Raw genomic sequence first — 27,554 nt, forward strand, 5'->3', positions numbered from 1 at the left:
CACTAATACTTGAAGCTCATACTCTACTTTTGTACATGTTATGTAAAATAATTAAACACTTCATGGTAATGCATTTTAGTAATTTATCATTTCAAAATTAAAACCCATCAATGGCTGAACAGTTATGAAGCTTAAATCTTTGAAAGATCGATGTAATTAGATTTCTACATATTTTTCGTAATAGTTAAACACTTCATGCTTCTGGATTTCAATAATATATCATTTGAATCTTACAAAGGCATATAAAAGTACATTAACTTCTCATGGGATTTAACATAATAGTAGACCAACTCCAAATAGCTTTTATAACTCCTATTACAATTCCAGTTTGTAATGTGGAAGACAATGACTAACAACAGCCTTTTCTATAACAACCGCCTTCTTGAGTAAGGCGAACCAAAAATGTGTCTAAACATAATAATGAACACCATTTTCTGATAATGCAGAATGTCGGGCCTTCCAAACAGTATCTTCTAGGCATCTTGGAAGACATGAACATAATGCCGTAGGCAAGCATGCACCAAGTTTTCCAATGGTCTCACAGACAAACCACATTACTAATTAATAAATCATTGACAGAATGACACTTCATAAACAAATATGGTCCACACACCACAAACATGCACAAACCAGACAACCGAGCAAGCTCTTCATTTTCCTGAAACCCACCATTGCCTACTACGGCACACTCCTGTTCTTAGAACAACGAAGGCCTAAAAACAAAGTGCAAATACACCGCATCGTGAAGGATTGTCTTCCTCTTGTTTGCAGAATGGAAAGCTCGTGGGAAGATAGAGGGCAAGGTTAAGGCCATGGTTGGAGAACAAGCCATGGTAATAGTCAAGATCTTGGTGGAGAGAAACCAAGCCTTGTTGGGGATAATAGTCACGGAACGTAGAGTAGGACTATGGCAGACCATGCGAACTAAACAGCATACAACCAAAGACCCTAACAATCAACAAACAGTCGACGACAATGCATGGATCTTCACTAAAACAACAACGAATCAAAGACCCTGATGAATAAAGTAAACAAAGAATCACCCCCAGATTCTGCCGTGTCCATCTCACAAACACTAGCCATCACAAACGAATCGTCTCTCTTTCAACTGGAAATACTTCAATCTCTGCCTCACAAATTTAGAGCAATGTAGTTGAGATCTTGAAAAGCATTTTCACTGCGTAAACCCCTCCTTTTATAGGCAAGCAGGAACGATGGAAATCCGTCGAAAGAGCAGATGCTTAAATGAGCTGCTTTTTAGAAAGATTTTGACCACCTCTCTTTAGCACACTAAACATCACACCACACACAACCGACCAACACACATCATTGTTACAGTTTGGAAGGCCCTATTCCAATCCCCTAAACACCGACATCTAAGAATAGCACCTTGCATGTCGAAATGTATGGGGAAAACGCAAACGGAACATACATTTCGAATCTGGAAAGAGCAAGACCCCTTCAAATCAGCATGAAATAGTCCTTTGTTAAGCCGACAGACCTCCACAACAGTACATCGAAGACGCAAAACACCCAAAAAACCGCACAAGTGCCAAACACCTCCGAAGCCAGAGACCGTTGGCTAGGAAGGCGGAGAGCAGTATAGGCAGACACAAGTACATAAGGAGAGGAGAAGAGTATTAGGCATAGAGGAGTGTAAGGCGGAGAGGAGCGTAAGGCGAAGAGTAAGGAGAAGAGTATCGGGTGTAGAGGAGCGTAAGGCGGAAAGGAAGGAGAAGACTGTACAGCCAAACATTAGCTACGAAAGTGGGGAGACAGAGCACAAAGGCACAACGCTAAATGTGCTACTCAAGCTTTATTGCCAACCCTAACCCTCGCCAATAACCATAACCTAACCATTGTGTTACACTAACTCGATCAAATTGACCAAGAACACGTAAAACCACCTTTTCCTAACTTTTCACCGTTTCCTAAGACTCTTGCAGGGCCGAAAAGATCCTAATTTTTGGACTGCCTCTAGGTAGGCCTTAGTGAAGGCTTCAGCTTTGGAGATGGGCAAAATTTTGAAATTTTTAAAGTTTTTATTGTGAATTGTTGATTGGTCCACTTGTCTGTTTTTGTTTTTTATGATTGATTATCTCCACCTATTCCTCCCTCTTTCTCTCTCTTTCTATTTGAAGGCAAGCCCCCCCCCTCTCTCCCCTCTCTCTCTCTCTCCCCCTCTTCTCCTTCATGCACATTGAAGTCGGCTCTCTCTCTCTCTCTCCCTCTCTCTCTCTTTTCCAAGCTACACATTTGAGGCAGGCCTTTTGAATGCTTTATGAGCATTCATCTTGTTAGTTAAGACTACTTAGTACTCGAAGTGGACTTCCATTCTCTTAGGACTAATTTTAATGTACCTAAACTAGTTATGTGAAAACCTATGGTTAGGTTTAGTTATTTCATTGCTTTTGGGAGAAATGCGCGTGATATTGTATAAACAGTCGGATTTACGTTCAAGGCTCCTTGTGTTAAGCTTGTTGCTCATGCATTTTGGCACAGCTTGCACATTGGGCTTGTACCTATATTCCCATGGGTTCCCAGGATTTGGAAGCAATCGACACTGATGATCTTTTCGGCAGTAAGAAATACGTCCGGAACCCTCTGGTCCCTTTGGGTGAGCGCTCTTTCTAGCAATTTTGTGGAGCAGGTTTACTGAAATTTGAACCGTCTTATTGTCCAGCGATTTCCACCGTCTCTCAGGGAATTCGCCCCAGTACTGGTGATAATATATTAATCTCTTTTCTTAACGCGTTGCGCACAATAGTATGATTAATGTTTCAGAGGCAAGCTATCTATGCTCCCGGGTTACATTACGTCACTGTCAGCCAATTGCAGGCATCACTAGACCTCTAAAGGCAGGCACTCCCAGCGTTTCAGCTTGCTTTGAGGCTTTGAGGCTCAATTCTCATTGGAGGGGTTGGTGGGCAGCCATTGTTAGAAACCCATATGGCGCTCTCTCTCTCTCCCCAGGAGAGACTTCAAGCTTGTTTTACCTTATGGTGTCGTGTAGCGAGTGTGAATTCAACAGCCCTGAGCAGACCATGACGATCAACTGCAACACCAAGTTGTCTACCCAATTGTCAAGCTCTCAGCCTCACTTCGACATTGCAGGATATATCATAACTCACAAGCCACATTATTGCAGATATTAGGATTATCGTTGAGGCTACAGCTCAATCGCTGGGTTTTCTGTGATTTTCCATTTCCTGGAATTTGCCGTGATTAAGTGAAACACCCCTTACATATTAGCCACAGCTAACCTAGGAGGAATAGGGTGAACAACGTAGTCCTCTATCCACGAGCTACCTTAAAACACCAACAAGAGCTAGAACACAAGCACAGGGACACACGGTTTCCAACCATAGATCCTTGCAATGAGCTAGAGGCCAGACAAACCCCAAACCAATAATATCCCAGGTAAGACTACATGTACCATACCATGCAGCCCCATTTTCTCATAGATGTTGTGAGAAGTGCAGCGGAAATGAATGGAAGAGTGAGAGAGAGAGCCAACCTCACACACACAAAACAAGAAAGGAGAGAGAGATGAGAGAAACTGCAAGTGATCTCAGACAGCCTGCTGGGGAAACCTCTACTGAAATGAACTGCCAAGGAGCTCACTGGACTGCTCACTAAACTGCTCCACAAGGCTCCCAAATGAGATGCTCAAAACACAAGTGGGGGGGGCCTATATATAGCCCAAGCCCCCTAATGAGGCAGGGCCGACCAGCCTGCTCTTGTGGGCCGACCCCTATGGCTCTACATAAGGGGCTGAACAAGCCCTCTAGGGAGGGCTGTGCCCTCTGCCCTCCAGCCGACTAGCAAGGGGGCCCGGCCACATAGGAGGCTGCCACGCAGCCATCTGGAGGCTGCCAAGTGGCCGACCAGCAGGTTGGACCACCACAGCTGGACTAGCCTCTGCTGGGGCCTACAAAACTGCCCACAGAGCTGCCTACAAGGCCACCTCCACTAGCACACAAAGGGCACCTCCACAGCCGGCCACTATGGCATGAATACGGACCAATACGGGGCGAATATTTACCCTCACGCGGGGTGGGCAAACCCACAAAAAATGCCCTCACTCATCTACCCTAGCCTCTCACTGCGCGGGCACACCCACAAGCAAGGCGGTGACATTAGGAGATGTTGACCTCTAACACCCCCTCTCAGCTCGTGGATGGAACAGAGACGCTAGGGAGGTAGGTGTGCCGCTGGAAAAACTGGAGGAATCCATAGAACTCTAGGAGACCCCCTCTGGATCTGCCTGCTCATAAGTCCAAGCAAAAGACATACTGGGAACAGACAGCCACCTAAGTCAGTGGCAACAACTCCTCGTGGCTCGAGGTCCTGCATGCGAACCTGTCTCGATAAATGACACCCTTTCCCTTGCACCTCAGTGGCAGGTCTTGCTGCTACAAACAAGAACGAAATCTTCCATAAGCCTACTGGCGGCACCTGCCCCATCCTGCTAGAAGGCTAGAGCATACATCGTCGCAGCAGTAACACTATTGGCCAACTGGTTACTGGACCCCTCAACGTTTTTTTGGGGACACTGCCGCCAATAGTGACCTTTTTGGCGGCTTACAAGTTCCTCATGATAGTGTTTGGGTACACACATCTTTCATGTCAGTTGACTCACAGAGAAGTTGGGTGCTGCAAATAATTTAGTCTCTGAGGATGAACTTGTACAAGTCAAAGATCTCACCCGTTATGCGTCCCATGAGCTGGAATGTCTTCAGGATTATAGGGACCGACAGCTTAGAAATAGGGTTGTTCCAAAGCTGAAAGTTGAGTAGAAAGATGGTTCAAAAAAGGATAGTACTTAGGAAAGTATTTGGTGCCAATTCTTCATGTTTATGTTTTTCTTTCTCAGAACAAAGAGGACAGAAGATGGGTAACCTAACCTTGGTACACTTACGACATGACGTACCCTTGATACAGGTTAAGGTTGAGACACACAAGATACCCTATGCCTACAAAAGTATGAGCCTCAGCTCATTTGGGGAATTCTTGGAGTGGGACTTGCTAAGAATACCCACCTAGGATGGAGTCCATCTAGGCTTACGATTGTTAGAAGTCAGCATCTCCTGATGTCACCTAGAGAGAGAGGACATTGCTTGTGGGTGTGCCCACCTAGTGAGAGGTAGATGAGTGAGGGCCTGTGTTGTTGGTGTGCACGCCCCCCATGAGGGTAGATATTCGCCCCATGTTGGTCCGTATTCATGCCATAGTGGGCAGCTGTGGAGGCGCCCTTTGTGTGCCAGTGGAGGTGGCCTTGTAGGCAGCTCTGTGGGCAGTTTTGTAGGCCCCAGCAGAGGCTGGTCTTGTTGTGGTGGTCGAGCCTGCTGGTCGGCCACTTGGCAGCCTCTAGAGGGCTACCACGCAGCCTCCTATGTGGCAGGTTCTAGGGCAGGGGGTTCGGCCATAGGCCCTCTTGATAGTCGGCTGGAGGGCAGAGGGCACAGCCCTCCTTAGAGGGCCTGTTGAGCCCCTTATGTAGAGCCATAGAGGTCGGCCCACAAGAGCATGCTGGTTGGCCCTGCCTTATGCTGACCGACTAGGGTGCTGGGGCTATATATAGGCCCCCCTAATTGTGTTTTGAGAACCTTGTGGAGCAGTCTAGTGAGCAGTCCAGTGAGCTCTGGCAGTTCATTTCATTAGAGGTTTCCCCAGCAGGCTGTGGGGTTTTGGCCTGAGATCACTTGCAGTTTTTCTCGTCTCTCTTTCCTTTCTTTTGTGTGTGTGAGGTTGGCTCTCTCTCTCACCCTTCCGTTCATTTCCACCGCACTTCTCACATGGTATCATAGCCACCGTTGGCTTGAGACCCGAGGAGCGGACAGAATGTCGAGCTAGCACACAGAGAGGAGGTTTAGAGTGCTGTTTGGAGATGTCATCGAGGAGGAGCGTGTGCGAGGAGTGGGCTGTTCGGGTGTCCAGCGAAGGGTGACGTTGAAGGGTGTTTCAGATCAGAGAGGAGGTGTTCCCAAGGGACGGATAGCGAGGAGTGAAGGTATATTGAGCTCTATTCCCTTCTATCCCATCCATCTTCTCTTTCAGGGCAGCTTCCTCTTCACTTCGACCTGGTGACTTTGTTCGAGATGGCAGAGAACAAGACAAAATTCCTAGTGTTGCCCACGTTCCCGGTTGACTGGCAGTTGGATGGGCTCAATTACGGCATCTGGTGGGTAATGATGGACTCTGTGTTACAATGATATGATTTGGTAGATTTCATCTTGGTAGGTGTTGACAGACCCGATCTCCTTGTGAAGGACCTTGGCATTCTGGCGCAAAAGGAGTCCAAGACCCTATCTCAACTCTGGCACCATGTCAATTCAAGGGTAAGATCGTTCATTTTTCTTAATTGTACTCTTGAGGTGATTAATCACGTGAAGCACATGACAGTGGCCATAGCTTTTGACGTCCATGTATAATCGAACCTCTCCCATAAAGAGGGTTTCCTTGGAAGTCTAGATGTGGTTGTTGGATCCCAAGAAGTCTTCATCGATGCGGGACCACATCGACAAGTTACAGGAACTTCAGCAGAAGATCCTCCAAGCAAGGAAGCGGTTATTGGATCCCAAGAAGTCTTCATCGAATCGACAAGTTACAGGAACTTCAGCAGAAGATCCTTCAGGCAAGGAAGCAGATATCATCCGAGGCCATGGCCATAACTCTTTTGTCCTTGTTATCCTCTCAGTGTGGGGCCTTCTATTCGTCCTTGATCACCAGTGGTAGGATGAATGAGTTGACCTAGGAGGAAGTGGTCCTAGTGATGCTTGACGAGGAGCAAGAAAGTCAGCCTAAGGCTTTGGCAGCTGAGCAAAAAGGTAGAAAGCAGTTGACCGCCGAGGAACGAGAAGCTTTCAAGGCATCCCGTACGTGTAACCGATGTGATCTTTTTAAGGATCAAGAAAGAGCCACAAGGGGTGTGAAGATATTTTATAGACCTGACCAGTTCACATTACTTGAGAATCTTTAGGGATCTTTAAGTCAACCCATTGGCCCTTTGAGAAAACTCAAGGTAACCACTTTTGATTAGCATAAAATTGTGGTCTATCTTGAGTACTTTTTTGGCTTTCTCTTGCAAAGTGCAATACATCTTGCTGCTGTTGCAACAATCAACAGCAGTCATTGCAAGCCTACTACCGATGGGGCTTTAGGCTGGTATCCATGCTTCAGCATGAATGGACTGATTTGGGTGGCTGATTGTCTACAATAAAGGAAGATATGCTTCCCAATCAGACTGCCTCCGATAGACGTAAGCTCTCAACATATATTTTATAGTTTGATTAACCCTCTTCATTTTGTTTTATTCGATTCAGGTCGATCAACCGAACTCATGCTGAGCTGAGTGTCCAACTTTATGAACATAGTTCTCTTAAAATGCCCTGTAAACTATATCAATAACTATTTTAGTCAATAAGAAATAATAGGCTAAACAGATTTTCCACAAATAGGTGGGTAAGTTGAGTGGCTGAAATACTCTCATGTATGATGGGATATCTCAAGGTGTATGCCCCAAGCACACCTTGGTTTCTATGTGTGTGTGCTAGAGGCACAGTTAGGTGCCCATAAGCACTGTTAGGTGGTGGTAGATGCCACATAGGATGATTGAGAGAATCTAGGAGCTGATTGAGGAGATGATTGTGGAGCTTGGTGGCTCATGTAAGAGGTGCCTACATATGGACCTCACCTTTCTTCATTCCATAAGCAAGCAAGCATTCTTATTTCGTGTTCAGCTTCATGCTTCCCTTTCAATTCTTCAACATGGTATCAGAGCACTATGATCCTCCTTGAGCCCATTTATGCCATGTCATCATCTTCTTCTTCTCCATCTTCTTCTTCTTCATCTTCACCATTTCTTCCCCAAACTTGTGAGAGCTTGTTCTCCCTCGTCTTTTCGCCATTCTCCAAATCCTCTGAGCTGTAGTCTCAAGACAACCTGGCTCTGATACCATGTGAGAAGTGTAGCGCAAATAAACGGAAGAGAGAGAGAGATAGCATGCCTCACACACACACACAGTGAGAAGGAGAGAGGCACATGAGAACTGCAGGTGATCTCTGGAGAAAACTCCGCTACAACTGGGGGAAAACCTCGGAAACAACAGGCTGCTCGAGAGCTCGGAACACACAGCTCAAAAACCAAAGGAAGGGAGCACAAGGGAGTGAATGAACTGCTCCACTACGCACCCGATTAGGGAGGGGTTGGGGGGCTATATATAGGGCCCCCCTCAGCCCTCTTTGTACCATTGTGTGGAGCAATAGCAGGGCCTAGCAGAGGAGCACAGCCAGCCCAGTCTTGCACCGGTGGAGTAGGGTAGTGGAGCAATTCATCCACTCCCTTTTGCTTCCTTCCTTTGGTTGTTGAGTTGTGTGTTCCGAGCTCTCGAGCAACCCGTTGTTTCCGAGGTTTTCCCCCAATTGTAGCAGGGTTTTATCAAGAGATCACTTGCAGTTCTCCTATGCCTTTCTCTCCTTCTCAGTGTGGGTGTGTGACGCGTGCTATCTCTCTCTCTCTCTTCCGTTCATTTCCGTTGCACTTCTCACCTCAATCCTACAAAAATTGGCCGACCAGCCTACTTGGCTAACCCGACCATAGGTTCGGCTCACCTGACCCACTAGGGTCAAGTCTAGTCCCGTTGACCCGACCAAGTGTAACCCTAAAAGGGGACCAACTAGCCTCTTATTACAATCATTGCTTCACTCTCAATCACTCCCTAAACTACCCAAATCGCATCAACTCACACACACACACACACAACAACAACAACTTGCATCACTCGCTTACACTCCCTCATAAGCACTCATAGGGCTCTTAGCATTCACCCTTATTTGCCCAATCTATATGTTTGAAATTGTCAACAGTGCCAAGTTAATAAGTTGAGCGCTTGAAACGCGGTGGCGTATTGCATCCTCTTGAAATATTCCAAAAGAAATGGTAGAAGATTTCCATGGATTTTGTGGTAGGATTATCAAAAACATGTCGTGGACATTATGCAATTTGGGTGATTGTGGATCGACTCACCGAATTGTCATGGTTCATACCTACATTGTTGAAGAACTGAAAGGAAAGCATGAAGCTGAACACGAAATGAGAATGCTTACTTGCTTATAAAATGAAGAAAGGTGAGGTCCATATGTAGGCACCTCTTACATGAGCCACCAAGCTCCACAATCATCTCCTCAATCATCTCCTCAATCAGGTCCTAGATTCTCTCAATCATCCTATGTGGCATCTACCACCACCTAACAGTGCTTATGGGCACCTAACTGTGCCTCTAGCATACACACATAGAAACCAAGGTGTGCCTCAGGCATACACCTTGAGATATCCCATCATACCCCCCCTCAAGGGAATGCCTCAAGCTATGTCAAGGATACATCTAGTCTCATAGTTTCTCATGCCATCTCATGGTGGTCAAGGATAAATCTATGGCTAGGATCTCATGCTAGCACGGGGTTCCCAAGGGTGTGAGGTAAACAAAAGGGATACATAAGACCTTCCAATGGTTATCTTCCCTGCATGTACATGCACACAATGTCTGCAGGAGGTACCATGGAGCAAAACACATACACATGGCCTACATCATATGGTGACCAGAGGGGTTTACAAAACACACAAAAGTTTATTTCATTCATTTTGGAGCACTATCCAGGCTGAGTACCTTGACTCAACATAAAAAGAGAGATCTGCAGCATATATATGGAGATGGTTCAAAAAGCATAATCTTCATAGGATGCCTCAGCCACTGAGGAGGAGAGGCAAAATGCCACGTCACGTCGCCATAGCCAGCAGCTTGAAAGTCAATTGGTTTTTTTGTTGTTTCTCCCTCCCTAGTGGACCATTTCCCTTCAAATCTGGACAGGAGCTAGCTCATGCTGTTGTGCAAGCTTGGCTTAGAGGAATTTTTGAATGGCTGCTCCAGCAAGTCGCATTGCAAGAAAAGGCGTCAGGAGGAAGATGACTGTTGCGCGGTTTCGTGGGCAGCATTCTCTAATTCCTCTAACGTGGAAGTTCGCCCATACACGAGGAGCCAAGGAGCAGAGGGAGTGTTGAGCCAACACACAGAAAGGAGGATTAGGGTGCTGTTCGACGGTGTCTTTGAGGAGAAGCGTGTTCGAGGAGAGGACTGTTCAGGTGACCAGCAAAGGGGTGACTTTGAAGGGTGTGTTCAGATCACAGAGGAGGTGTTTCCAAGGGATGAAAAGCGAGGTGTGAAGGTGTCATGACAAGAGAAATCACTAATTTGTGATTAGTACACATTAAAACATTATTATATATTATACGCCAATGGTGTAACATGTATATGTATTTATGATGGACACCAACCGATTTGTTATGGTAGTGGATCATCTGAGTAGATAGGACTAGTCGAGCTGGAGCCACTGCTTTAGACGGCATCGAATTATGTGATACTTATTTTATTAATAAAAATGTGCACACACGTGCCTAGGTCCTCGGGGCAATAGGAAGGGAAGGGTGCATTAAGGTGCATTGAATGGTAGATGCATGGGTCATAGGCTAAGGGTAGGTGTAAATGGGAAGATGGAACTTGAGTGATTTCAAGGGACATTAATGAAAGGGTATCACCCTTTCATTGTGAATCTCACATAGCATTCTTCATTCACCTTGCATTCATCCGCCATCTCTCTCCCACCTTGCATGTAGGTCGAAAATAGAAACAAGTACTCTCACGAGGGCGCTCTTCTCCATTGGAGGGCCAATCGGCATTCAAATTCTGCATGCATTGCACACATTTGCATTCTTGAGAAGGCTGGTTCTTCATAGAAGGTACATTAGGCTGCCAGCCCCTTCATCTTCCTCTTCCGCCTTCTCCTTTCTTCAACCCTCAATTCCCTTCTATCCCATCCATCTTCTCTTTCAATTTGTCATCCTCTTCACTCCAACATGGCGACTTTGTCCGAGATGGCAGAGAATAAGACTAGAATTCTAGTGTTGCCCACGTTCCCGGTTGACCGGCAATTGGATGGGCCCAATTACAGCGTTTGGCGAGTGATGATGGAATCTGTGTTACACTCATACAACATGGCAGATTTCGTCTTGATAGGTGTTGCCTGACCAAATCCCCTAGTAGAGGACCTTGGCATCCTGGCTCGAGACTCTGTCCTAGCTGTGAGACCGTGTTAATGCCAGGGTAAGATCATTTATATTTCTCAACTGTACTCTTGAAGGTGATTAATCACGTGAAGCACATGACAGTGGCCAAAAGTACATGGGAGCATTTGGAGTCCATGTATAATCGAACCTCTCCCATGAAAGAGGGTCTCACTGGAGGTCCAGATGAGGTTGTTGGATCCCAAGAAGTCTTCATCGATGCAGGACCACATCTACAAGTTACAGGAACTTCAGCATGAGATCCTCCAGGCGGGGAAGCAAATTTCATCAGAGGACATGGCCATTACTCTACTTTCCCAGTTATCCTCTCAGTACGGGGGCTTTTATTCAGCCTTGATCACCGGTGGTAGGGTGAATGAGTTGACCTGGGAGGAATTGGATCCCATGGTGCTTGACCAAGAGGAGCGCTTCGTCGATCGTACCTATGATAGTCAGCATGAGGCTTTGAAAGCTGATCAGAAAGGCAGAAAGCAGTTGACAACTGAGGAATGAAAAGCTCTCAAGGCATCTCGTACATGTAACCGATGTGGCCAAAAAGGTCATTATTGGCATCAGTGTCCCCAAAGGAACGCAGAGGGGTCCAATAAGTAGGTAGCCATTAGTGTGATTGCTGCGACCACGTATACTCCAGCCTTCTAGTAGCACGAAGCAGGCGCTGCTAGCAGGCTTTCCGGATCCAAATGGAGGATCGCTTGCTTGTTTTTGGCAGGAGGACCTGCCGATCTGGTGCACCGAGCAAGGAGTCATTCATCAAGGTAGGCTTTCAGGCAGGACCTTGAACCACAAGGAGTTGATCCCGCTAACTCAGGTGGCAGTTACCAGTTTGTATTCTATTTGGATGATACGACCTCGCAGATCCAAAGGGGGTCTCGTAGTGTTCTGCTACAGCTATTGTCTAATGTTGCTGGAGATCCGGACAGGTCAGTAGATTGCAGTGCGGGAACCCAGACACAGTTGATTGATCCTTGTGAGCTATTATATGCCTATTGCCATTGGAGCACTGAAGTTCATCGATCTGTCGACAGTGTACCAGTTTAGACTCGAGAGGGGGCTTCAGAGGGGGCTATCTAGCTCTGCAATACAGGTGCTTATGCAGAGAAGCAGACCTTTCACTGGTGACAGTATCAGTCAAATTATTGTTCCTGGATCCTATGTTGGAGTCATGTACCAATACCAGCAGTTGGATTGTTGTACTAGATGACCCAGTGTACCATTACGAGACCAAAGGAGTGTACCTAGCACCAGTGGCCTGGAAGCAATAGTTCCAAGTTTCCAGTAATCGTGCTAAGGGGTTTCGTACCACGAGGGGGCTTCTTCAACGATACCTGTGGCGGTCTTCAACGGTGGAGTATCACACGACGGATTCCTCCAGTTGCCCTGTGAGTGAGGCTAGGGTAGATGAGTGAGGGCCAGTGTTGTGGGTGTGCCCGCCCCTTCTGTGAGGCCTAGGTAGAGTAGGGTTGGCAGGATGCTCAGTGCGGGAGGGCTTGCTAACCATGTGGAGGTTGTTCAGGGCCTTCTTGAGGCCTGATGTGGAGGTTGTTCAGGGCATTCTTGAGGCCTAATGTGCTACCGTGTGGCAACCCCTTTGAGGCACCTAGGGAGTCGGCTCCCTTGTGCGCAGGTCAGCTGGAGGGCAGAGAGCTGTGCAAATCCCGGTGGAAGGCTAGGAGCAGTCGGCTCCTGAGCCTTGCTGGTCAGTTGGCAAGCCTATGCCTTAGGGCCTTGTGCAGCCAATATATAGGCTGCTGATGGGTCGGCCATGCAGGCATGTTGGATCGACCACCTAGCAAGCTGGTCGACCAGCCTACCCTTGCTCCACAGGTGCAAGATTGGGCTGGCTCTGCGCCTCTGCCAGGACCTGGAATGGACTGATCTGCTGCTCCACACAATGCTTCAAAGAGGGCTGAGGGGGGGCCTATATATAGCCCCCCAGCCCCTCCCTAGTCAGGTAGGGCAGGCTGGCCGACCAGCCTGCTAGGTGGCCGACCTAGCAGGCCTGCATGGCCAACCCATCAGCAGCCTATATAGGGCTGCACAAGGTCCTAAGGCATGGGCCTGCCAGCCGGCCAGCAAGGCTCAGGAGCGGACTGCTCCTAGCCCTCCACCAGGATCTGCACAGCGCTCTGCCCTCCAGCTGACCTGCTGACAAGGGAGCCAGACTCCCTAGGTGCCTCAAAGGGGCTGCCACGCAGCAGCACATCAGGCCTCAAGAAGGCCCTGAACAGCCTCCACAGGGCCAGCAGGCCCTCCCGCACTGAGCATCCTGCCAACCCTACTCTACCTAGGCCTCATAGGAGGTGCGGGCAGACCCACAACATTGGCCCTCACTCATCTGCCCTAGCCTCACTCACATGGCCAAGGGCTACTTTGCTGGTCTGCTGTTGAGGCTCTTGGCTGCTTGGCGAGTACTGAGGGCCTAAGCCTGGATGGAATGAAAAGGACAAAGGTTGCCCTTTTATAGGCTGTAGGGCAGGCTGGCTGACATGGTCAACGTTGACTGTGACCAGGTGGGTCAAAGTTGACAAAAAAGTCAATGCGTTGATTTTGACAAAAAAGTCATCTCTGTGTTTTTTGGCTTGTGATGATGTGGCGTGGATTGTATGGCCGCTTGCTGACTGTGGGTTTACTATTGACTGTGTAGGGCTGCCTACATGGCTGTATGGATGCTTGCGTGGCCATTGTGTTGGCACCAGCTAGCATGGCCATGGGCTTGTGGATGCCCGTGACATCCCCTTCTGCTAAAACTCGAACTAGGGTATTGTAATGAAGGGGGGAAAAAGGCTATTTTAGAGGCCCTTTAGAGGCCACTTAGGTGGGAAATGTGGAGGGACTATATAAACCTCCATCCACCACTCATTGTACACTTTTGATATGACATCTAATTCTATCTACTCCCTCCTCCATCCTCCTACGTGTTGGGAACAGGAATGTTTCGGGAACATGGGGGGTTGGAACGGGAACGTATCGGGAAGAGGGAACGGGAATGGGAACGCCACGTCATATGACACATCATCAAATCACATGGAAACATACCAAAATATGCTAAGAATAACCAGATGTAGCAGCTCTAAGCTTTCCATATTAGCTTTAGGCTTTTACAGACACAAAAGCCTTAGAAAACTGAAATATATATCAACGCAAATTGCAATGTGCATTGTGCAATGGGAATGTGCATAAACTTTAAAGATTTAAGCTAGAGAATTGCAGATGACTATAGATCATAGAGGCTAGAGCATATAATATGCAAAGTACAAGAAAAGGAGCTTAGAAGGTAGTCGAAGGGATTGACCCTTGAGGCCCGAGAGCTTAGAGAGGGGGCTGAGTGGATGAGAGCTTAGAGAGGAGGCCGAGTGGGCTGAGTGCTTGAGAGAGGGGGCCGAGTGGCTGAGTCGAAGGAGGTCAAGAGTGGTTGGAGAGGACTTAAAGTCCCTTGTCGACGCCAAAACGGCGATCGTGCGCAGCTTTAAACCCGGAACACCAGAGACCCAGCCCGGAGCGCGTTCAGACTGCTTCCCAGAACGTTTCCCAGGCATTCCCACTTCTGGGAACATTCCTAGGCGTTCCTGCACTGCCATCCACCTGGGAACAGTGTTCCTACGTTGCAAGAAGACGATATGCCGTTCCCAGATAACTATGGTGCCATCCCATACCAAGTAAACCAGCCGACCAGTTGGCAGCAAGCGAGGCAACCAACATGCTCTCATTTGGCTGGGCACGGGTAACGAGATCCTGGCTCGTTTGGTTCTCTAGATTCTTCAACTACTCGTTGATTAGTCGCCTTATGTCGGCCGCATGAAGAAGTAGATCAGTTGCAAAAACTTCCGGCACTGCACAAGCGCTTAACATTGACAAGGTGATCGAGGTTGCGAGCAATAGACGTAGTTGGCGGCGATCTTTGACAAACTGATAGCGAGTTTCCATTCTCGACGAAGAGAAAGAATCCGGGGCAATCCTCTCTGTCATGTCGCCGCCCCTACCCAAGTTCGCCACGCTGTCGGTCAGAGTTTGTCATTCTGTCGCCCGTGTGTCTGCCACCCTGTAGCGACGCCATCCCCGATGCTGCAACGTCATCCTCTGCCGTCGTCGCCCCCTTTTCCACGCTTCCAAAACCTTAGATTAAGGTCTTGATTAGTTTTAAGGTTAGTTTGAGTCAGGTAGGTCAAGTTAGGTTGTTAGGTTTAGTCAAGCTTAGGTTAGGTTAATAGTTTAGTTTACTTAGGGTTAGTTTGTTGGGTTAGGTTAGGTCAAACTAACTAGGGTTGGTTTGAGTTGTGATTAGGTTAACTTTGACTAAGCGTCGTAACCATCCTACAAGTCTTAGGTTAGTGTACTAATTGCCTTAGGTGACTTAGGGACCTCCCCTCCCTCCAAAAACAAAAGAAGGGGAACCTTTTCACACCCTCTTTTGAAAGCCTTCCACAACCCCATTTGGGCTCATTCGGGCCTCGTTTCGAAGCCTCTTCGTTGACCTTCCTATCGAGTTTCTCCATCGGTGTTTTCGTGTTTCTACACTATATCAAGGCAAGCCACACATTCGAGCTTCCTCTCTCTCCCGTGACAGTCACCATGGCACCCAAGCGTGCCCTTCGTGATATATGGCATGACAGTGATGAGGCTGCTCAGTATGAGAAATGCCTACCACAGTGGATGCATCCACTGGTGGTACAGAAGTTCCTACCTCTTAGCCCCTCTCTCTTGCACCTTGAGAAGAAGGCAGTGCAAATGGGCTTAGAGGGGGGCTGTAGGATGAGAGGAGAGCAAGAGGAGAGGTTGGAGAGGGAGAGCAAAAACGGCCCTACCCGCCAATGGGGTTCTTACTCGGTGGTTGAGGCGGGTGTGTGTGTGCTAGTACTCTTGCTTCTATAGCTATTCCTTGACTTTGATCTCGGCAAATCAAAAAAGAAGTCCATTGCAATACTTTCTTATGGTGCCTGCGGCACGAGAAGAGGCATAAGTAGGCTAGGTGCATTCCGTCTATTAAATTTCACTTTCTGACAGGTAAGGCATTCTGTAACAAACTGCTGTATTTCTTTCCGCATCCCTGGCCAAAAGAAATACCTCTCTAGTGCTTGATTTGTTACTATAATTCCTCTGTGCCCAGCATAGGGAGGTGCCTGGTATTCCTCCAAAATCTTTTTCCCCATCTCCTGGGTAATGCACAGGCAATCATCTTTCATTAAATACCCCTCTTTCAGGGAATAGTGACTGGTAGACTGTGCACAAAGGCATGCTTTTCTTTTTCTTTTGCAAATCTCTGATTTTTTGTTGATTTTCTAACAGGAAAAGACTAACAAATAGGTGGAAATTGATGGCAAAAATTGTCTGTGCAACTATCTTTTTTTTGGGGGACAGTAACTAGATGAGTAACCGGTTGGTTACACTAACCAGACTAACTGGTTTTGGTCTGGTTAGTCAGTGATTGAACTCTAACCAGAGTAGTTGGGCTGGTCACACTTTGGTTACACCAACCAAACTAGTCTGGTTAAACTAGGCTAAGTGGACAAGGGTTGAACTAACTAAATACTGGTTCCACTAATCAGTTTGGTTTGGTTAGGCCAACTAACTGTTAGAATTATTATTATAATTCAGCAGTGACCAATGTAATGTAATAAGTAGGTTAGGGGCACTTTTCCCTCATTTGGAGGTTTTTCCCCCTAACCACAGTTAGTTCACTAACTACGGTTCGTGAAGGATAAGGTTTTGTCACTTAGACAAAACCCATCCCACTTCTTGTATTAGTCACTTCTTCTATTGCAAGCACTACGTTCAGCTCTCTTGCTCTCACACTCTCTCGTTTCTAACATTTGGTATTAGAGCAGCAAGACCTTGCTCCTAGCTTCCTTGCCCGCAAGCTTCAGCTCCCACATCTTCTACTCCAGCTCCCAAGCTCACGTAACTCAACTTGCGCACCAGCCTCTAGGTGTCGTACACTCTGTCGTACAACTTGCGCTCTTGGACCGTATAGCCTTCCGCTACATCGACCGTACAATTTGCATCAGCTCGTCGTCCGTACGTTGCTTCTGCGCTGCTGTCCGTACAAGTCGCACGGACTGTTCCGTATAGTCGTACATTCGCCGTGCAGTCTGTACCTTCTGCTTGTAGTTCGTCCGTACAAGTGCCCGTCCGTACACTGCTCACGTGAGTAGTCCGTACACTGTCGTACAAGTGCTGTACGTTGGTTGTTTTCTGAGCAGCGCTGTTTGGTACAGGTACTTGCAATGTACCTTTGTTGTACGATTGTCGTACCGTACTATTGACTATACACCTGCATCAATTCGTACACCTGCTTTCTTGCGCTGTCCATACTGCTCCTGATAGTTCTTCCGTACGTACCTGCAGAAGCTTCTCCATCAACGTGTATTAGGCCGTAAACAGTACGGTCATCCGTACTGCTCTGATCAACCGTACATACGTTGGGCCGTACAGCTCTCGTTTGTTAAAAATGGGGAGAGGGTGAGAGACAAGATCTGAGGCACGAACTGATGTTGATAGATTGTATTATCACAGCAAGTACATAGCCTCTTTTATAGGCTGGGCAAGCCTTATCTTCCCACATTGACACCTCATAGATGAGGTCACACACAAGAGAATCTAGATCCTATAATCTAGGGGAGGAATCACACCTACCACATGAGGTGGCACAAGTTGCCTAAGACTCTTCACACTCACACAACTGTAGGACACTCCTAGGACTCCAGGACCACACACACTAGGACTCCGATTCCAACAAACCCCCCTTCGGAGCTAGGGTGAGAAACTATGACATCGTCCAGACTGTGCATCCCAGGCAACCTCAGAGGCTAACAACTGAGCATAATTCAAAGGTTGAACCAAGCACTCTCATGGCTTAGTTGTCAATGTGATCAGAGACTCAAATCTGAGCATGGATGCATGACCAACTCATAGGTCTAGGGAGTACACCAACTGAAACCGGCCTCTAATTACTCAGAGGGCAGTGGAACTAAACCTTTAATCACTTCAGCACTTATTTACAGCTCACAAAGCATATATCACAACCATTAACCATTGCATGATCACCATTTGGCATTTACCCATTTGTTCACAAACAAAACCACTGAAAAAGGGATGGAGGCTAGAATGCCCCTGCTCAACAGACATAGACAAGTGCACCCGATTGGCCCCAAACACTGTGGCGCCCCTTTCGGTATTTCTTTATATTTCACAATGAAATGATTACAAGTTGCATCTGGGAGACCTTCCCTGCAACTGAGCACGCAGCCCCAATTCACTAAGCCTTCGCAAGGCTTTCAAGCATAGAACACCATCACATAAGTGAACTTAACCCATAGGCTCAACCCAAAGGCATTCTCTTTTCCGAGTGCAATTCCATTGGCTGTCCAGATGCAATCACACAGCACCCCAGCTGCACTCTCTTTGAGTGGTTTCCAGATGGCATTCACAAAGCTTTTCAAAGCTCCAAAATAAAATCAGCAAAGTACCCAACCAAAGAATGACTCATGTAGCACTGCCTGGGCACCTGTGAGCCAAGAAAGAGGCGGCACACGAGGCCAACCAATAGCTTATGGCAAAAAGAAATTGCAGTAGCAAAATCACAACTCACCAAGCCCTGAAAACTCGAACCAAGTCCTCAATCGCCAAGAGGACATAGTAGCCAATGCCCAATTGCATTCTCAGCCAAAGAGGAGTGCAAAGGCATGAAGAAAGAGCATTTACAAGAGCCGACCAGCAAGAATTCCACTGAAAAATGCGAAAAGAAGCACTTCTGTCGCGAAGAAGTGGGAGTTCTTGGGCTCAAAAGAAGCGTGCTTCAGAGAGGAATGCATTGAGAAGGTTTTGGAGAAGTTTCATCGCCGGAAAGTCCTCCAAAACTGAGAAAAACCAGTCAACCAGCGCGTCGGACCACTCGAAATTCAACAGAAAGCTGTAGCTTTGCAAGAGTAGAGGCCCAGGAGGCGGTAGAAGCAAAAAGGTCTAGAAAAAGCCACTTTTGCAAATTCGACCAGCAAAAGAAGTGCTCAGCTCTGCCCGTTCTGCCAAACACACGGAGGGAAAAGCATATCACTACGAAGGGGAGGCAGAGGGGAAGCCATCGGGCCAAACGGAAGTCGAGGAATCCAAACGAGTGAGGAGTTATGAAGAAAAACGGAATTCAGCTGAAGGAGGCTGAAAAACCAGTCCAAAATCTCGACAAAGGGAGAAGATGAGAGAGAAAACCACACATGTGAAGTTTAGAAGGCCCAGGAAGGTCCAGGAATGGCAAAGGAGCATGTAGAAGGCACTAGAGCCACCTGGAACTCTAGGGGGGCCCCTGAAGGTACATGGCCCTCTAGGGGGCCCATTAAAAATGCCACATCATCATTTCCCAACAACCACTCTTTTAATTCCTTGGAATGCCTTTGGGCCTAGGGATTAATTACGCTTATGTTCTAGGCACCATGCCGCGTTTAATTACACATTATTAAGCCCACGCTTGGACTTTTAAAACCAAAGTTGTCACGGTCTTGTAGTACATTAAAGTACTTAGAATTTCACGCCCCTGTGACATATTTCTCTCTTGAAACAGCAAACCACAGTTTGCTGCCCCAAAACACAGGAGCGAGCATGAAATATAGCATAAAAGAGTATACAAGAAAGCCGCAGCTATAGTATACAGAGACAGTGAAAATATGGCTAGGAGAGGCATGCATCCATCCATATATACTGCTCAAAATCTATGTGATCCTCGGCGATCAATAGTCAAGATGCATCAATATCATGAAGTCTCATAGCAGAAATACTGTCAGCTCAGTATCTCGGATGAAACATACAGTGTCATCAAGCGACCTCATGAAATCACAGTGAGCCCGTCTGTACTGAGGGAGTGGAGGTGCTACCCCCCTCTCGAACATCAGGTAATGCTCCAGACGCTCGCTCTGCTGAACTACCTATAGGAGCCCGGACCGCAGTCGGCTCTAATTGGAAAGCATCAAGGTAAAGCTGCAATATCCCAGGTGAATCTGCCAGTTCACCTTCCTCCATCCATTTCGCATCAAGTGATGGGTAATTTTGAAAATTTACCAAGTAGCGACGGATAACTTTACCCTTGAGCTTTCTATCTCTGTGTGCTAGAATCTGCTCTGGGACCAGAAGTTCATCCTGTTCTTCCACTTCAGGCTGCACCTCATCAGGTACATCCTCGGGAATATCTCCATGATATTGCTTTAATAAGCTCACATGAAAGGCATTATGTATCTTCCAATGCGGCGGAGGCAACTTCAGCCTGTAAGCTACCTCGTTTATCTTTTCAGAAACCTGGAAAGGACCATAGTAACGCATGTTCAGCTTTGTGTACAACCTTTCCTTGCCTTTCTTATTTTTCAGCCTTGCCTTCTGAAAACACAGCAAAACCCAATCACCTTCTGTGAATACCAATTCCCTGCGGTGCTTATCTGCTGCTCTTTTCTGCTTGTCTTGACTTCTTTGCAAGGCATATTTGATCTTCTTGTAAGCCTCTTCAAGGCTTTCCACAAAACGATTAGCTTCGAAGATTTTCTCTTTTGTATGCAAAATGGGAGGTATCTTCGTGGCACCTTCCACTATTTCAAAAGGTGCTTTACCTGTGGATATGTGCACCGTATTATTGTAAGCATATTCCAACTTGGAAATGTCTTCAATACTTGAGAGAAGTACAGCAACTTGATCAGCTCGGATGGCAGATAATTGTTGGAGAATTGACCCAAGATCGCTCAAGTGTTCATTGAGGGTTTTAGTTTCCTTCATCTTGAGCTTGAAGAGTTTTTGTTTGAGAAATACTTTGGAATTATTGATCTTATTTCCAAACAAATTCTCTAATTTTTCCCAAACGTCATTTGCAGTCGTATCAAAATCCACATGGTGGATAAGGTTGTCAGCTAAAGCTAGGCCAATGATAGCCATTGCTTTATCATTTTGGTTCTCCCACCAACTGATTCTAGCATCATCACTTTGGGGTTTTGGCTCCTTGCCATTGGTGATATTCCATATGCCTTCTTGCATAAGAAGAAGCGTGAGTTTTTTCTGCCAAGTTGGGAAATTGCTCCCTGAGAATTTCTTGCTGAACGAGGAGTTTTTTATGCTATCCATTGGTGGGAAGGTCTTAGCTGTTATTACAGCCAATGTCTAAATCCCTTACAATGTTTACTCAAATTTTGCAAAAAAAGGCCCAAATTTTACATGGTAGAAGCTTTAATTATGCCAAAGGAAGACACAGGACAGGAAAGCCCTAAATTTTTGGGTTAGGGTTGCTGCAAAATTAGGGTTTGCAGAAAATTGTGGCTTTTCAAAATTTCCTAGAGCATAGTGTTCTAGCAATACTAGGGAAGCTTCAGACCATAGAAGCCCCAACAAATTCACCCAAAATGAGGCAAAATTCTTGAAAAGCGCAATTTAGGGTTTTGGGCTCAGAAATGGGCTGGAACAAGCCGCTCTTCAGGTCGTCATGGAGCAGAAGTGCTAGGCTTCAAGGTTGGTCTGAATCCCTTCCAAATGTGGCGGCGATTTCGGAGCTGATGACAGCTTGAACAGTAAGAAAAACGAGCTGGAATCAGTTCGTTTTTGTTCCCTGAAGCACCCTCCTCCAAAATAGGGTTGATTAATCAGCAAAAATGGGCAGCTTCATATGGCGACAGTAGCAGCAAAAATCACCATTTGGAGGCCAAAAACGTGCTGGAATTCTTCCACGATGGTGGCTCATTTCAGACGCAGGTCGTCGGGGCAGAATACTGCTGCTGGAGATTGCGCAGATCAGGGGCGGAAGGAGGAGAGCAGAACTGAAGCGGCCATCTGACAGCAACGTGGAGATGACGGAAGAGTGGCCCAGCGGAGGAGAGAGGTAGCAGGTAGAGGAGTTAGCAGGAAAGTGTCGGAAGAGTGGCCCAGCGGAGGACAGAGGTAGCAGGAAAGAGGTAGCATCAGCGTGGGTAGATTGCGAGGGAGGACGGGCAGAATGGCGCAGCATCATGGAAGATAGCGGGCAGAATTGGAACGGCCTGCTGGTCAGCAACGTAGACATGGCGACGTGCGGTAATGTTATCGCAGAGACATGACAGGAAAATCGTGCGTGATGAGGCAAGGCTCAGTCAGGGATGACACATCCCAGCACTCGTGAAACCTCTGATCTGCAAGCAAACACAAAAACACACACACAACGTGAGAAACTGAGCAGGCTGCTCACCACCCAACCATGACATCTACGGGATATGATCCCGAATCAAGAGATGTCCCCTCCGAGCCACGAGCTGAGCTATTGGCACGAACTCCTAACCAGATCCAAACCAGCCTGGTGTCCCATACCACCAGGTGGTGCTGTGAAGCCTGGGATCTGCTACTGGACCTTGGGCTACGCTAAGATGCAGGTGCGCGTCCGCGACTCAATCTAGGATCAGACCTAGCACCTGGGAACGAAACTTGCTCCCATCGGCTCTCTGAGAATCGAACCCCTGGGCCCCTTATATAGACTCGGGCCCCAAGTAAGACCTCAAACTGGTTCGTACCCTTGCCACTCAACCCGAGAATCAAGCCTGCCTAACTCTAAGCCTCCCCAGGCTACCTGAGCTAGTCTTGTGTACCCAGTACACGTCAGATACCAATCCGTGCACATGACATACTTCCCCTCCTCTAAGAACTCACACCTGAGTTCGCTAAAAAACCCGGAAATGTTCTTTGGAGGTTTTGTAATGTCTCCCATGTTGCATCCTCCTCAACCCGATCCTTCAACTTGATCTTGTATTCCGTGATAGATCGATTATGAATTTGTCTGTCACGAAATTTAAGAATACATTGAGGTTCGTGTGGAATAAAAGTCAAATCTGTAACTTCTATTATCTCTTGAGGAGAAACAAGTTGATCATCCGCGCCCAAGACTTCTTTCAGTCTGCTGACATGAAAGACTGGATGTACTTTAACATCAGGAGGCAATTCTAGTCGGTATGCAACTAGTCCAATTCTTTTAATGACCTTGAACGGACCACAGTATCTGGGGGATAACTTCGGAACCAAACCAGTACTTAGGCTCTTGGATTCCTTAGAAATTCGTAAATTTACCATCGTTCCTTCGGAGAACTCTCTAGGTGAACGATGTCTATTAGCATAAAATCTGTCCCGATCTTGGGCACTTCTAATAGACTCCTTGGCAATCTGCAACATTTCCTGCATGTCTTGCAAGAAGTTCTTTGCAGCAGCATTTTGAAACCCAACCTGTTAGAATTATAGATATAATTCAGCAGTGCCAATGTAATATAATAAGCTAGTTAGGGGCACTTTTCCCTCTTTAAGAGGTTTTTCCCCCTAATTGCAGTTAGTTCACTAACTATGGTTAGTGACTACTAAGGTTTTGTCACTAGGACAAGACCTTATCTCTCACTCATTGAGTTGTACTCTTTACACTCTTCTATTGCAACTAAGCTTTCAGCTCTCTCTCTCTTGCTCTCTCACTCTCCATTGTCTCACATTTGGTATCAGAGCATTAGATCCAGCTCCCTACGACTTCCCCGTTGAGCCCTAGCACCCAGCCCTGCTTCTCCTGTCGTTCCTGCTCCTGCATCAACAACCCGTCCATACAACTCGAGATGTCTGTACAGCGCCGTACGTTCCGTACGGATCCGCTACTCTAGTATCTGCGTAGCTGCGCTGGTTTCGTACCTGCCGCACAGTACCATCCGTACAGGTCGCAGAAGTCGTCCGTACATCGCGACCGTACAGTTCGTCGTCAGACTGTACGGTTCGCCGTACAGTGCAGTACATCGCGTACCATACATGTCTTTGTACCTGCTCGCCGTACATCGCGTACCGTACCTGTTGCAGTCGTACTTGCGTCACCTTCCATACAAAAGTTGTACGTGCAGTACTTGCTATTGCTGTACCTGCGCGTACACACTGTACAACAGGTAGTTGTACCTGTTTTTGTACAGGTTCTATTTCAGTACAGCTTGCTATCGCCATGCATCTTGCAGCCCCTTGTCATCGCCGTACGGTTTTGCGTCATCAGTACTCTATTGTACATCCGCACGTGTGGTAGATCTGTACCTGCAGATCCGTACAGGGTTTCCTTCATCTGCAGGTGATCTTTGGCAGGCACATTTTGCAGACAGCCATTGTTTGGCTCAGTCTTTGGGAGTACATTTGGGGCATTTTGTTTGTTGCAGACATTGCAATCAAATTGCAAGATCTACTTCACAAATTCGGGGTATTTTTAGGTTCACAGTTACTTGCAAAGCAAACATTGCAGATAGATCTGCAAATTTGGTCTAAAATTTGGGGCTTTTGTTCAGAATTGCAAATTTGGGGCTTTTAGTGAATTCGCCCCTTTCTGATTGCAATTTCAAGCTCGAAATTTGGGGCTTTCAGTTTTGCAGTATAATTTCTTGAAGAAATTTGGGGATTTTGTATTCACACTGCAATCTCGCAGTGAAATTTGGGGCTTTTGCAGACAGAGCGCAATTCTTGCAACATTTGGGGCTTTTGATCAATTTGCCCCTTTCCGGTTGCAATTTCAGTCCTATTTTGGGGCTTTTGTGTTGGGAGAGCAATTTTTGGAGTTTTCAGTTCATACTGCCTTTCTTGGAGTGTTTTGCAGCACTTTTGGCAGATTCTGGAAAGTTTTTGATGCTTGGACAAATTTCTGACAGTGCAAGTACAGAAATCTGAGTTGCATTTACAGCCGGTGCTTGGCTGTGTTTTTTGGGAGTTGTGCATTTCATTCCCAGTAAGGGAATTCAGTTTTGTATCTGCTTAAATCTCTTTCTCAGATATGGCCCAGCAAAATCAGAATGACTTCCAGTTCGGTGGTCTTTCACAGGAAGACAAGTTGGATGGTACCAACTACTCCCTCTGGAGTTTTATGGTACGCAATATTCTGATTTCTCGCAATTTATGGGATTATGTGAATGGGGGTGAGATCCGACCAGCAGGTATGGCACCTAATACCCCTCCTCAGCAAGGAGGTGGAAGAGGTCGTGAAAAGGGGCAGCTGCAGAACAAGTTGGTGGTGCAGCCATGGCCACTACTCCAGATCAGAAGAGATGGGATTCACGGGATGCCTTAGCTTTGTCATGCATCTCTCTTTCAGTGAAAAGATTTATCATTCAGCATATCCGGTCGTGTAAGACCTCGAAGGCAGCGTGGGATATTTTAGAAAGCATGTATGCAGCTCGGAATGATGCAAGGGTATCTTTCTTGAAAAGAGAGTTAAGTCATACACATATGGAAGAGGGTGACTCCATGTCAGTCCACCTCACAAAGCTACAGGATCTCAGAGAGCAATTGTTAAATATAGATGAAATTATTCCTGATTCAGAGATGATTACAACCACTCTGAATTCTCTTTCTGAGTGTTATCTCAGCTTTCATACCTCGCTGAACTTATCGTTGAGGGGGGTGCAAATCCTCTCACTTTTCATGAGTTGATACGACTTCTGCTTCAGGAAGAGCAGACCAGGAAAAATTTGGCTTCACGTGCAGGTGAACAAGCCATGCTCTCAAAGTTTAAGTAAAAAACAAAGGGACAGGCAAAGACATCAGTAAATCAGTCTTCCAGTGGGTCAGGACAGCCTTCACAAAAGGCTAAAAATGATGCAAGTAAGAAGGGTTTTTGTCACTACTGCAAAAAGCCAGGTCATCACATTGCAGAATGCAGGAAAAGGCTTGCAAAAGAGAAGAAAAACAGCTCCAGAATGGCTGTTTCAGATTCAGCTCCTCATGCATCTGACAGTGGGGATGCTGCAGCCAACTTTGTTGGACAGGATTATGCCTTTTTATCTTGCATTTCAGATTCTAGGCTGGCTGCTCCAGATGCTTGGGATAGTACAGCCACTTGCAGTGATGATACATATGCATTTTTGACTTGCAGTTATGACTCTTCTGCGGATGCATCTGCTTTCAGTGTCAATGAAACACTGAACACTTGGTATTTTGACAGCGGTGCATCCAAGCACATCACTTCTAAGAAGTGTCTTTTTACTTCCTTGCATCCACCTCCTGTTGGTAAGAAAGTCACTTGTGCCAACAACTCATCATATTCAGTACGTGGCATAGGAGATGTTGAGCTCACTGCCATTGATGGCTCAATTTTCAGACTTTCAGATGTCTTATATGTGCCTGGTATAACCAAAAATCTTCTTTCAGTGTCCACTCTTAACAGAGCTGGATTTCAGGTCATCTTAGAGGATGACAAATGTGCTGTCCGAGACAGGGAAGATGACTATGCCTTAAGGTTATCTGGTACTCTGCTGCGTGGGCTTTTTCAGCTTGATCTTTTTGAGAAAAGAGCAGCCCATGCTCTTGCAGTTTCTACCCCTACAGCTGCCATGCAAAATGCAGAATTATGGCATGCCCGATATGGCCACATGCCAACAACCTGATGACACTTCAGAAGTATTCCATGGTTGATGCATTGCCACCTTTTGAGATACCTCCTCCACATGCTTGTGAAGGGTGCATTTTGGGCAAGATGCATCGATTTCCCTTCAAAAAGGATGGTTCAGTTAAAGCTGTCCGCAAATTACAGCTTATACACAGTGATGTCTGTGGTCCCATGAGGACTCCATCGTTGGGTGGTCATCTCTACTTTGTTACATTTATTGATGATTACTCCAACTTCACTTGGGTTTTTGGGCTGAAACGCAAATCAAAAGTGTTCACGGTGTTTAAACACTTTTCAGCCATGGTTGAAAATGAAACCGGACTCAAGATACATACATTGCGCATAGATAGAGCTGGGGAATACTTGTCTGCAGAATTTGATGCTTTTCTGAAAGGCAAGGGTATTGTGCATCAGCTCACAGTCAGGCTGACCCCTCAGCAAAATGGCAAAGCTGAGAGGAAAAAATAGAACTCTCATGGAGATGGACAGATGTATGCTGAAAAGCAAACACATGCCTCACAAATTCTGGCTTGAGGGTTTGATGTGTGCCAATTACATTTTGAATCGGGCTCCCACTAAGGCTTTAAAAACAAAAACTCCTTATGAGGTCTGGAATGACAGGAAGCCTTCAGTGGATCACTTCCGAGTCTTTGGATGCCTTGCTTATGCCCATGTGCCAGTTGAATTTAGGCACAAGTTGTCAGATAAAGCCATCAAATGCATATTTGTTGGATACAGTGCAGAAAGCAAGGGGTACTGTCTCTACAATCCTGCTACACGCAAGATCATAGTAAGTAGAGATGCGATATTTTCTGAAAATTCAGCTCACACTTAGGCTGAATTCCAAATGCCTTCTTCTTCAGAGGATGTCTTTGAGGGGTTGCTACCCATTGCCTTGGGTTCCCCTGCTGATTTTTCTGATGCAAATCAGAATTTACAGCAACCTCCAGATGCTTTAGTTCCGCCACAGGATGTCTTGCCCCCTCCACAGGCAGTGGAACAGGTGGTGCAGCAAGAAATTGCAGACATACATGCAGCAAAAACAGTCCCAAA

At 46.6% G+C, this 27,554-nt stretch overlaps 1 protein-coding gene across 1 annotated transcript in view; it reads left to right on the forward strand.

The window, feature by feature from the left end:
* Window positions 1–2,417: 2,417 nt before the first annotated feature.
* Window positions 2,418–27,554, forward strand: part of LOC147883816 (RING-H2 finger protein ATL48-like) — a 50,820-nt gene continuing 25,683 nt past the window's right edge. Inside the window, exon 1 of the mRNA XM_087398829.1 lies at window positions 2,418–2,617. Within this exon, the coding sequence (XP_087254955.1) occupies window positions 2,533–2,617 (85 nt within the window). The 5' untranslated portion in view covers window positions 2,418–2,532. The remainder of the gene's footprint in view (window positions 2,618–27,554) is intronic.

Source organism: Dipteris shenzhenensis, chromosome 27, assembly GCF_047967505.1.
Source record: "Dipteris shenzhenensis isolate YYH24624 ecotype China chromosome 27, Dip_SZ_1.0, whole genome shotgun sequence".
In the NCBI taxonomy this organism is placed as follows: domain Eukaryota; kingdom Viridiplantae; phylum Streptophyta; class Polypodiopsida; order Gleicheniales; family Dipteridaceae; genus Dipteris; species Dipteris shenzhenensis.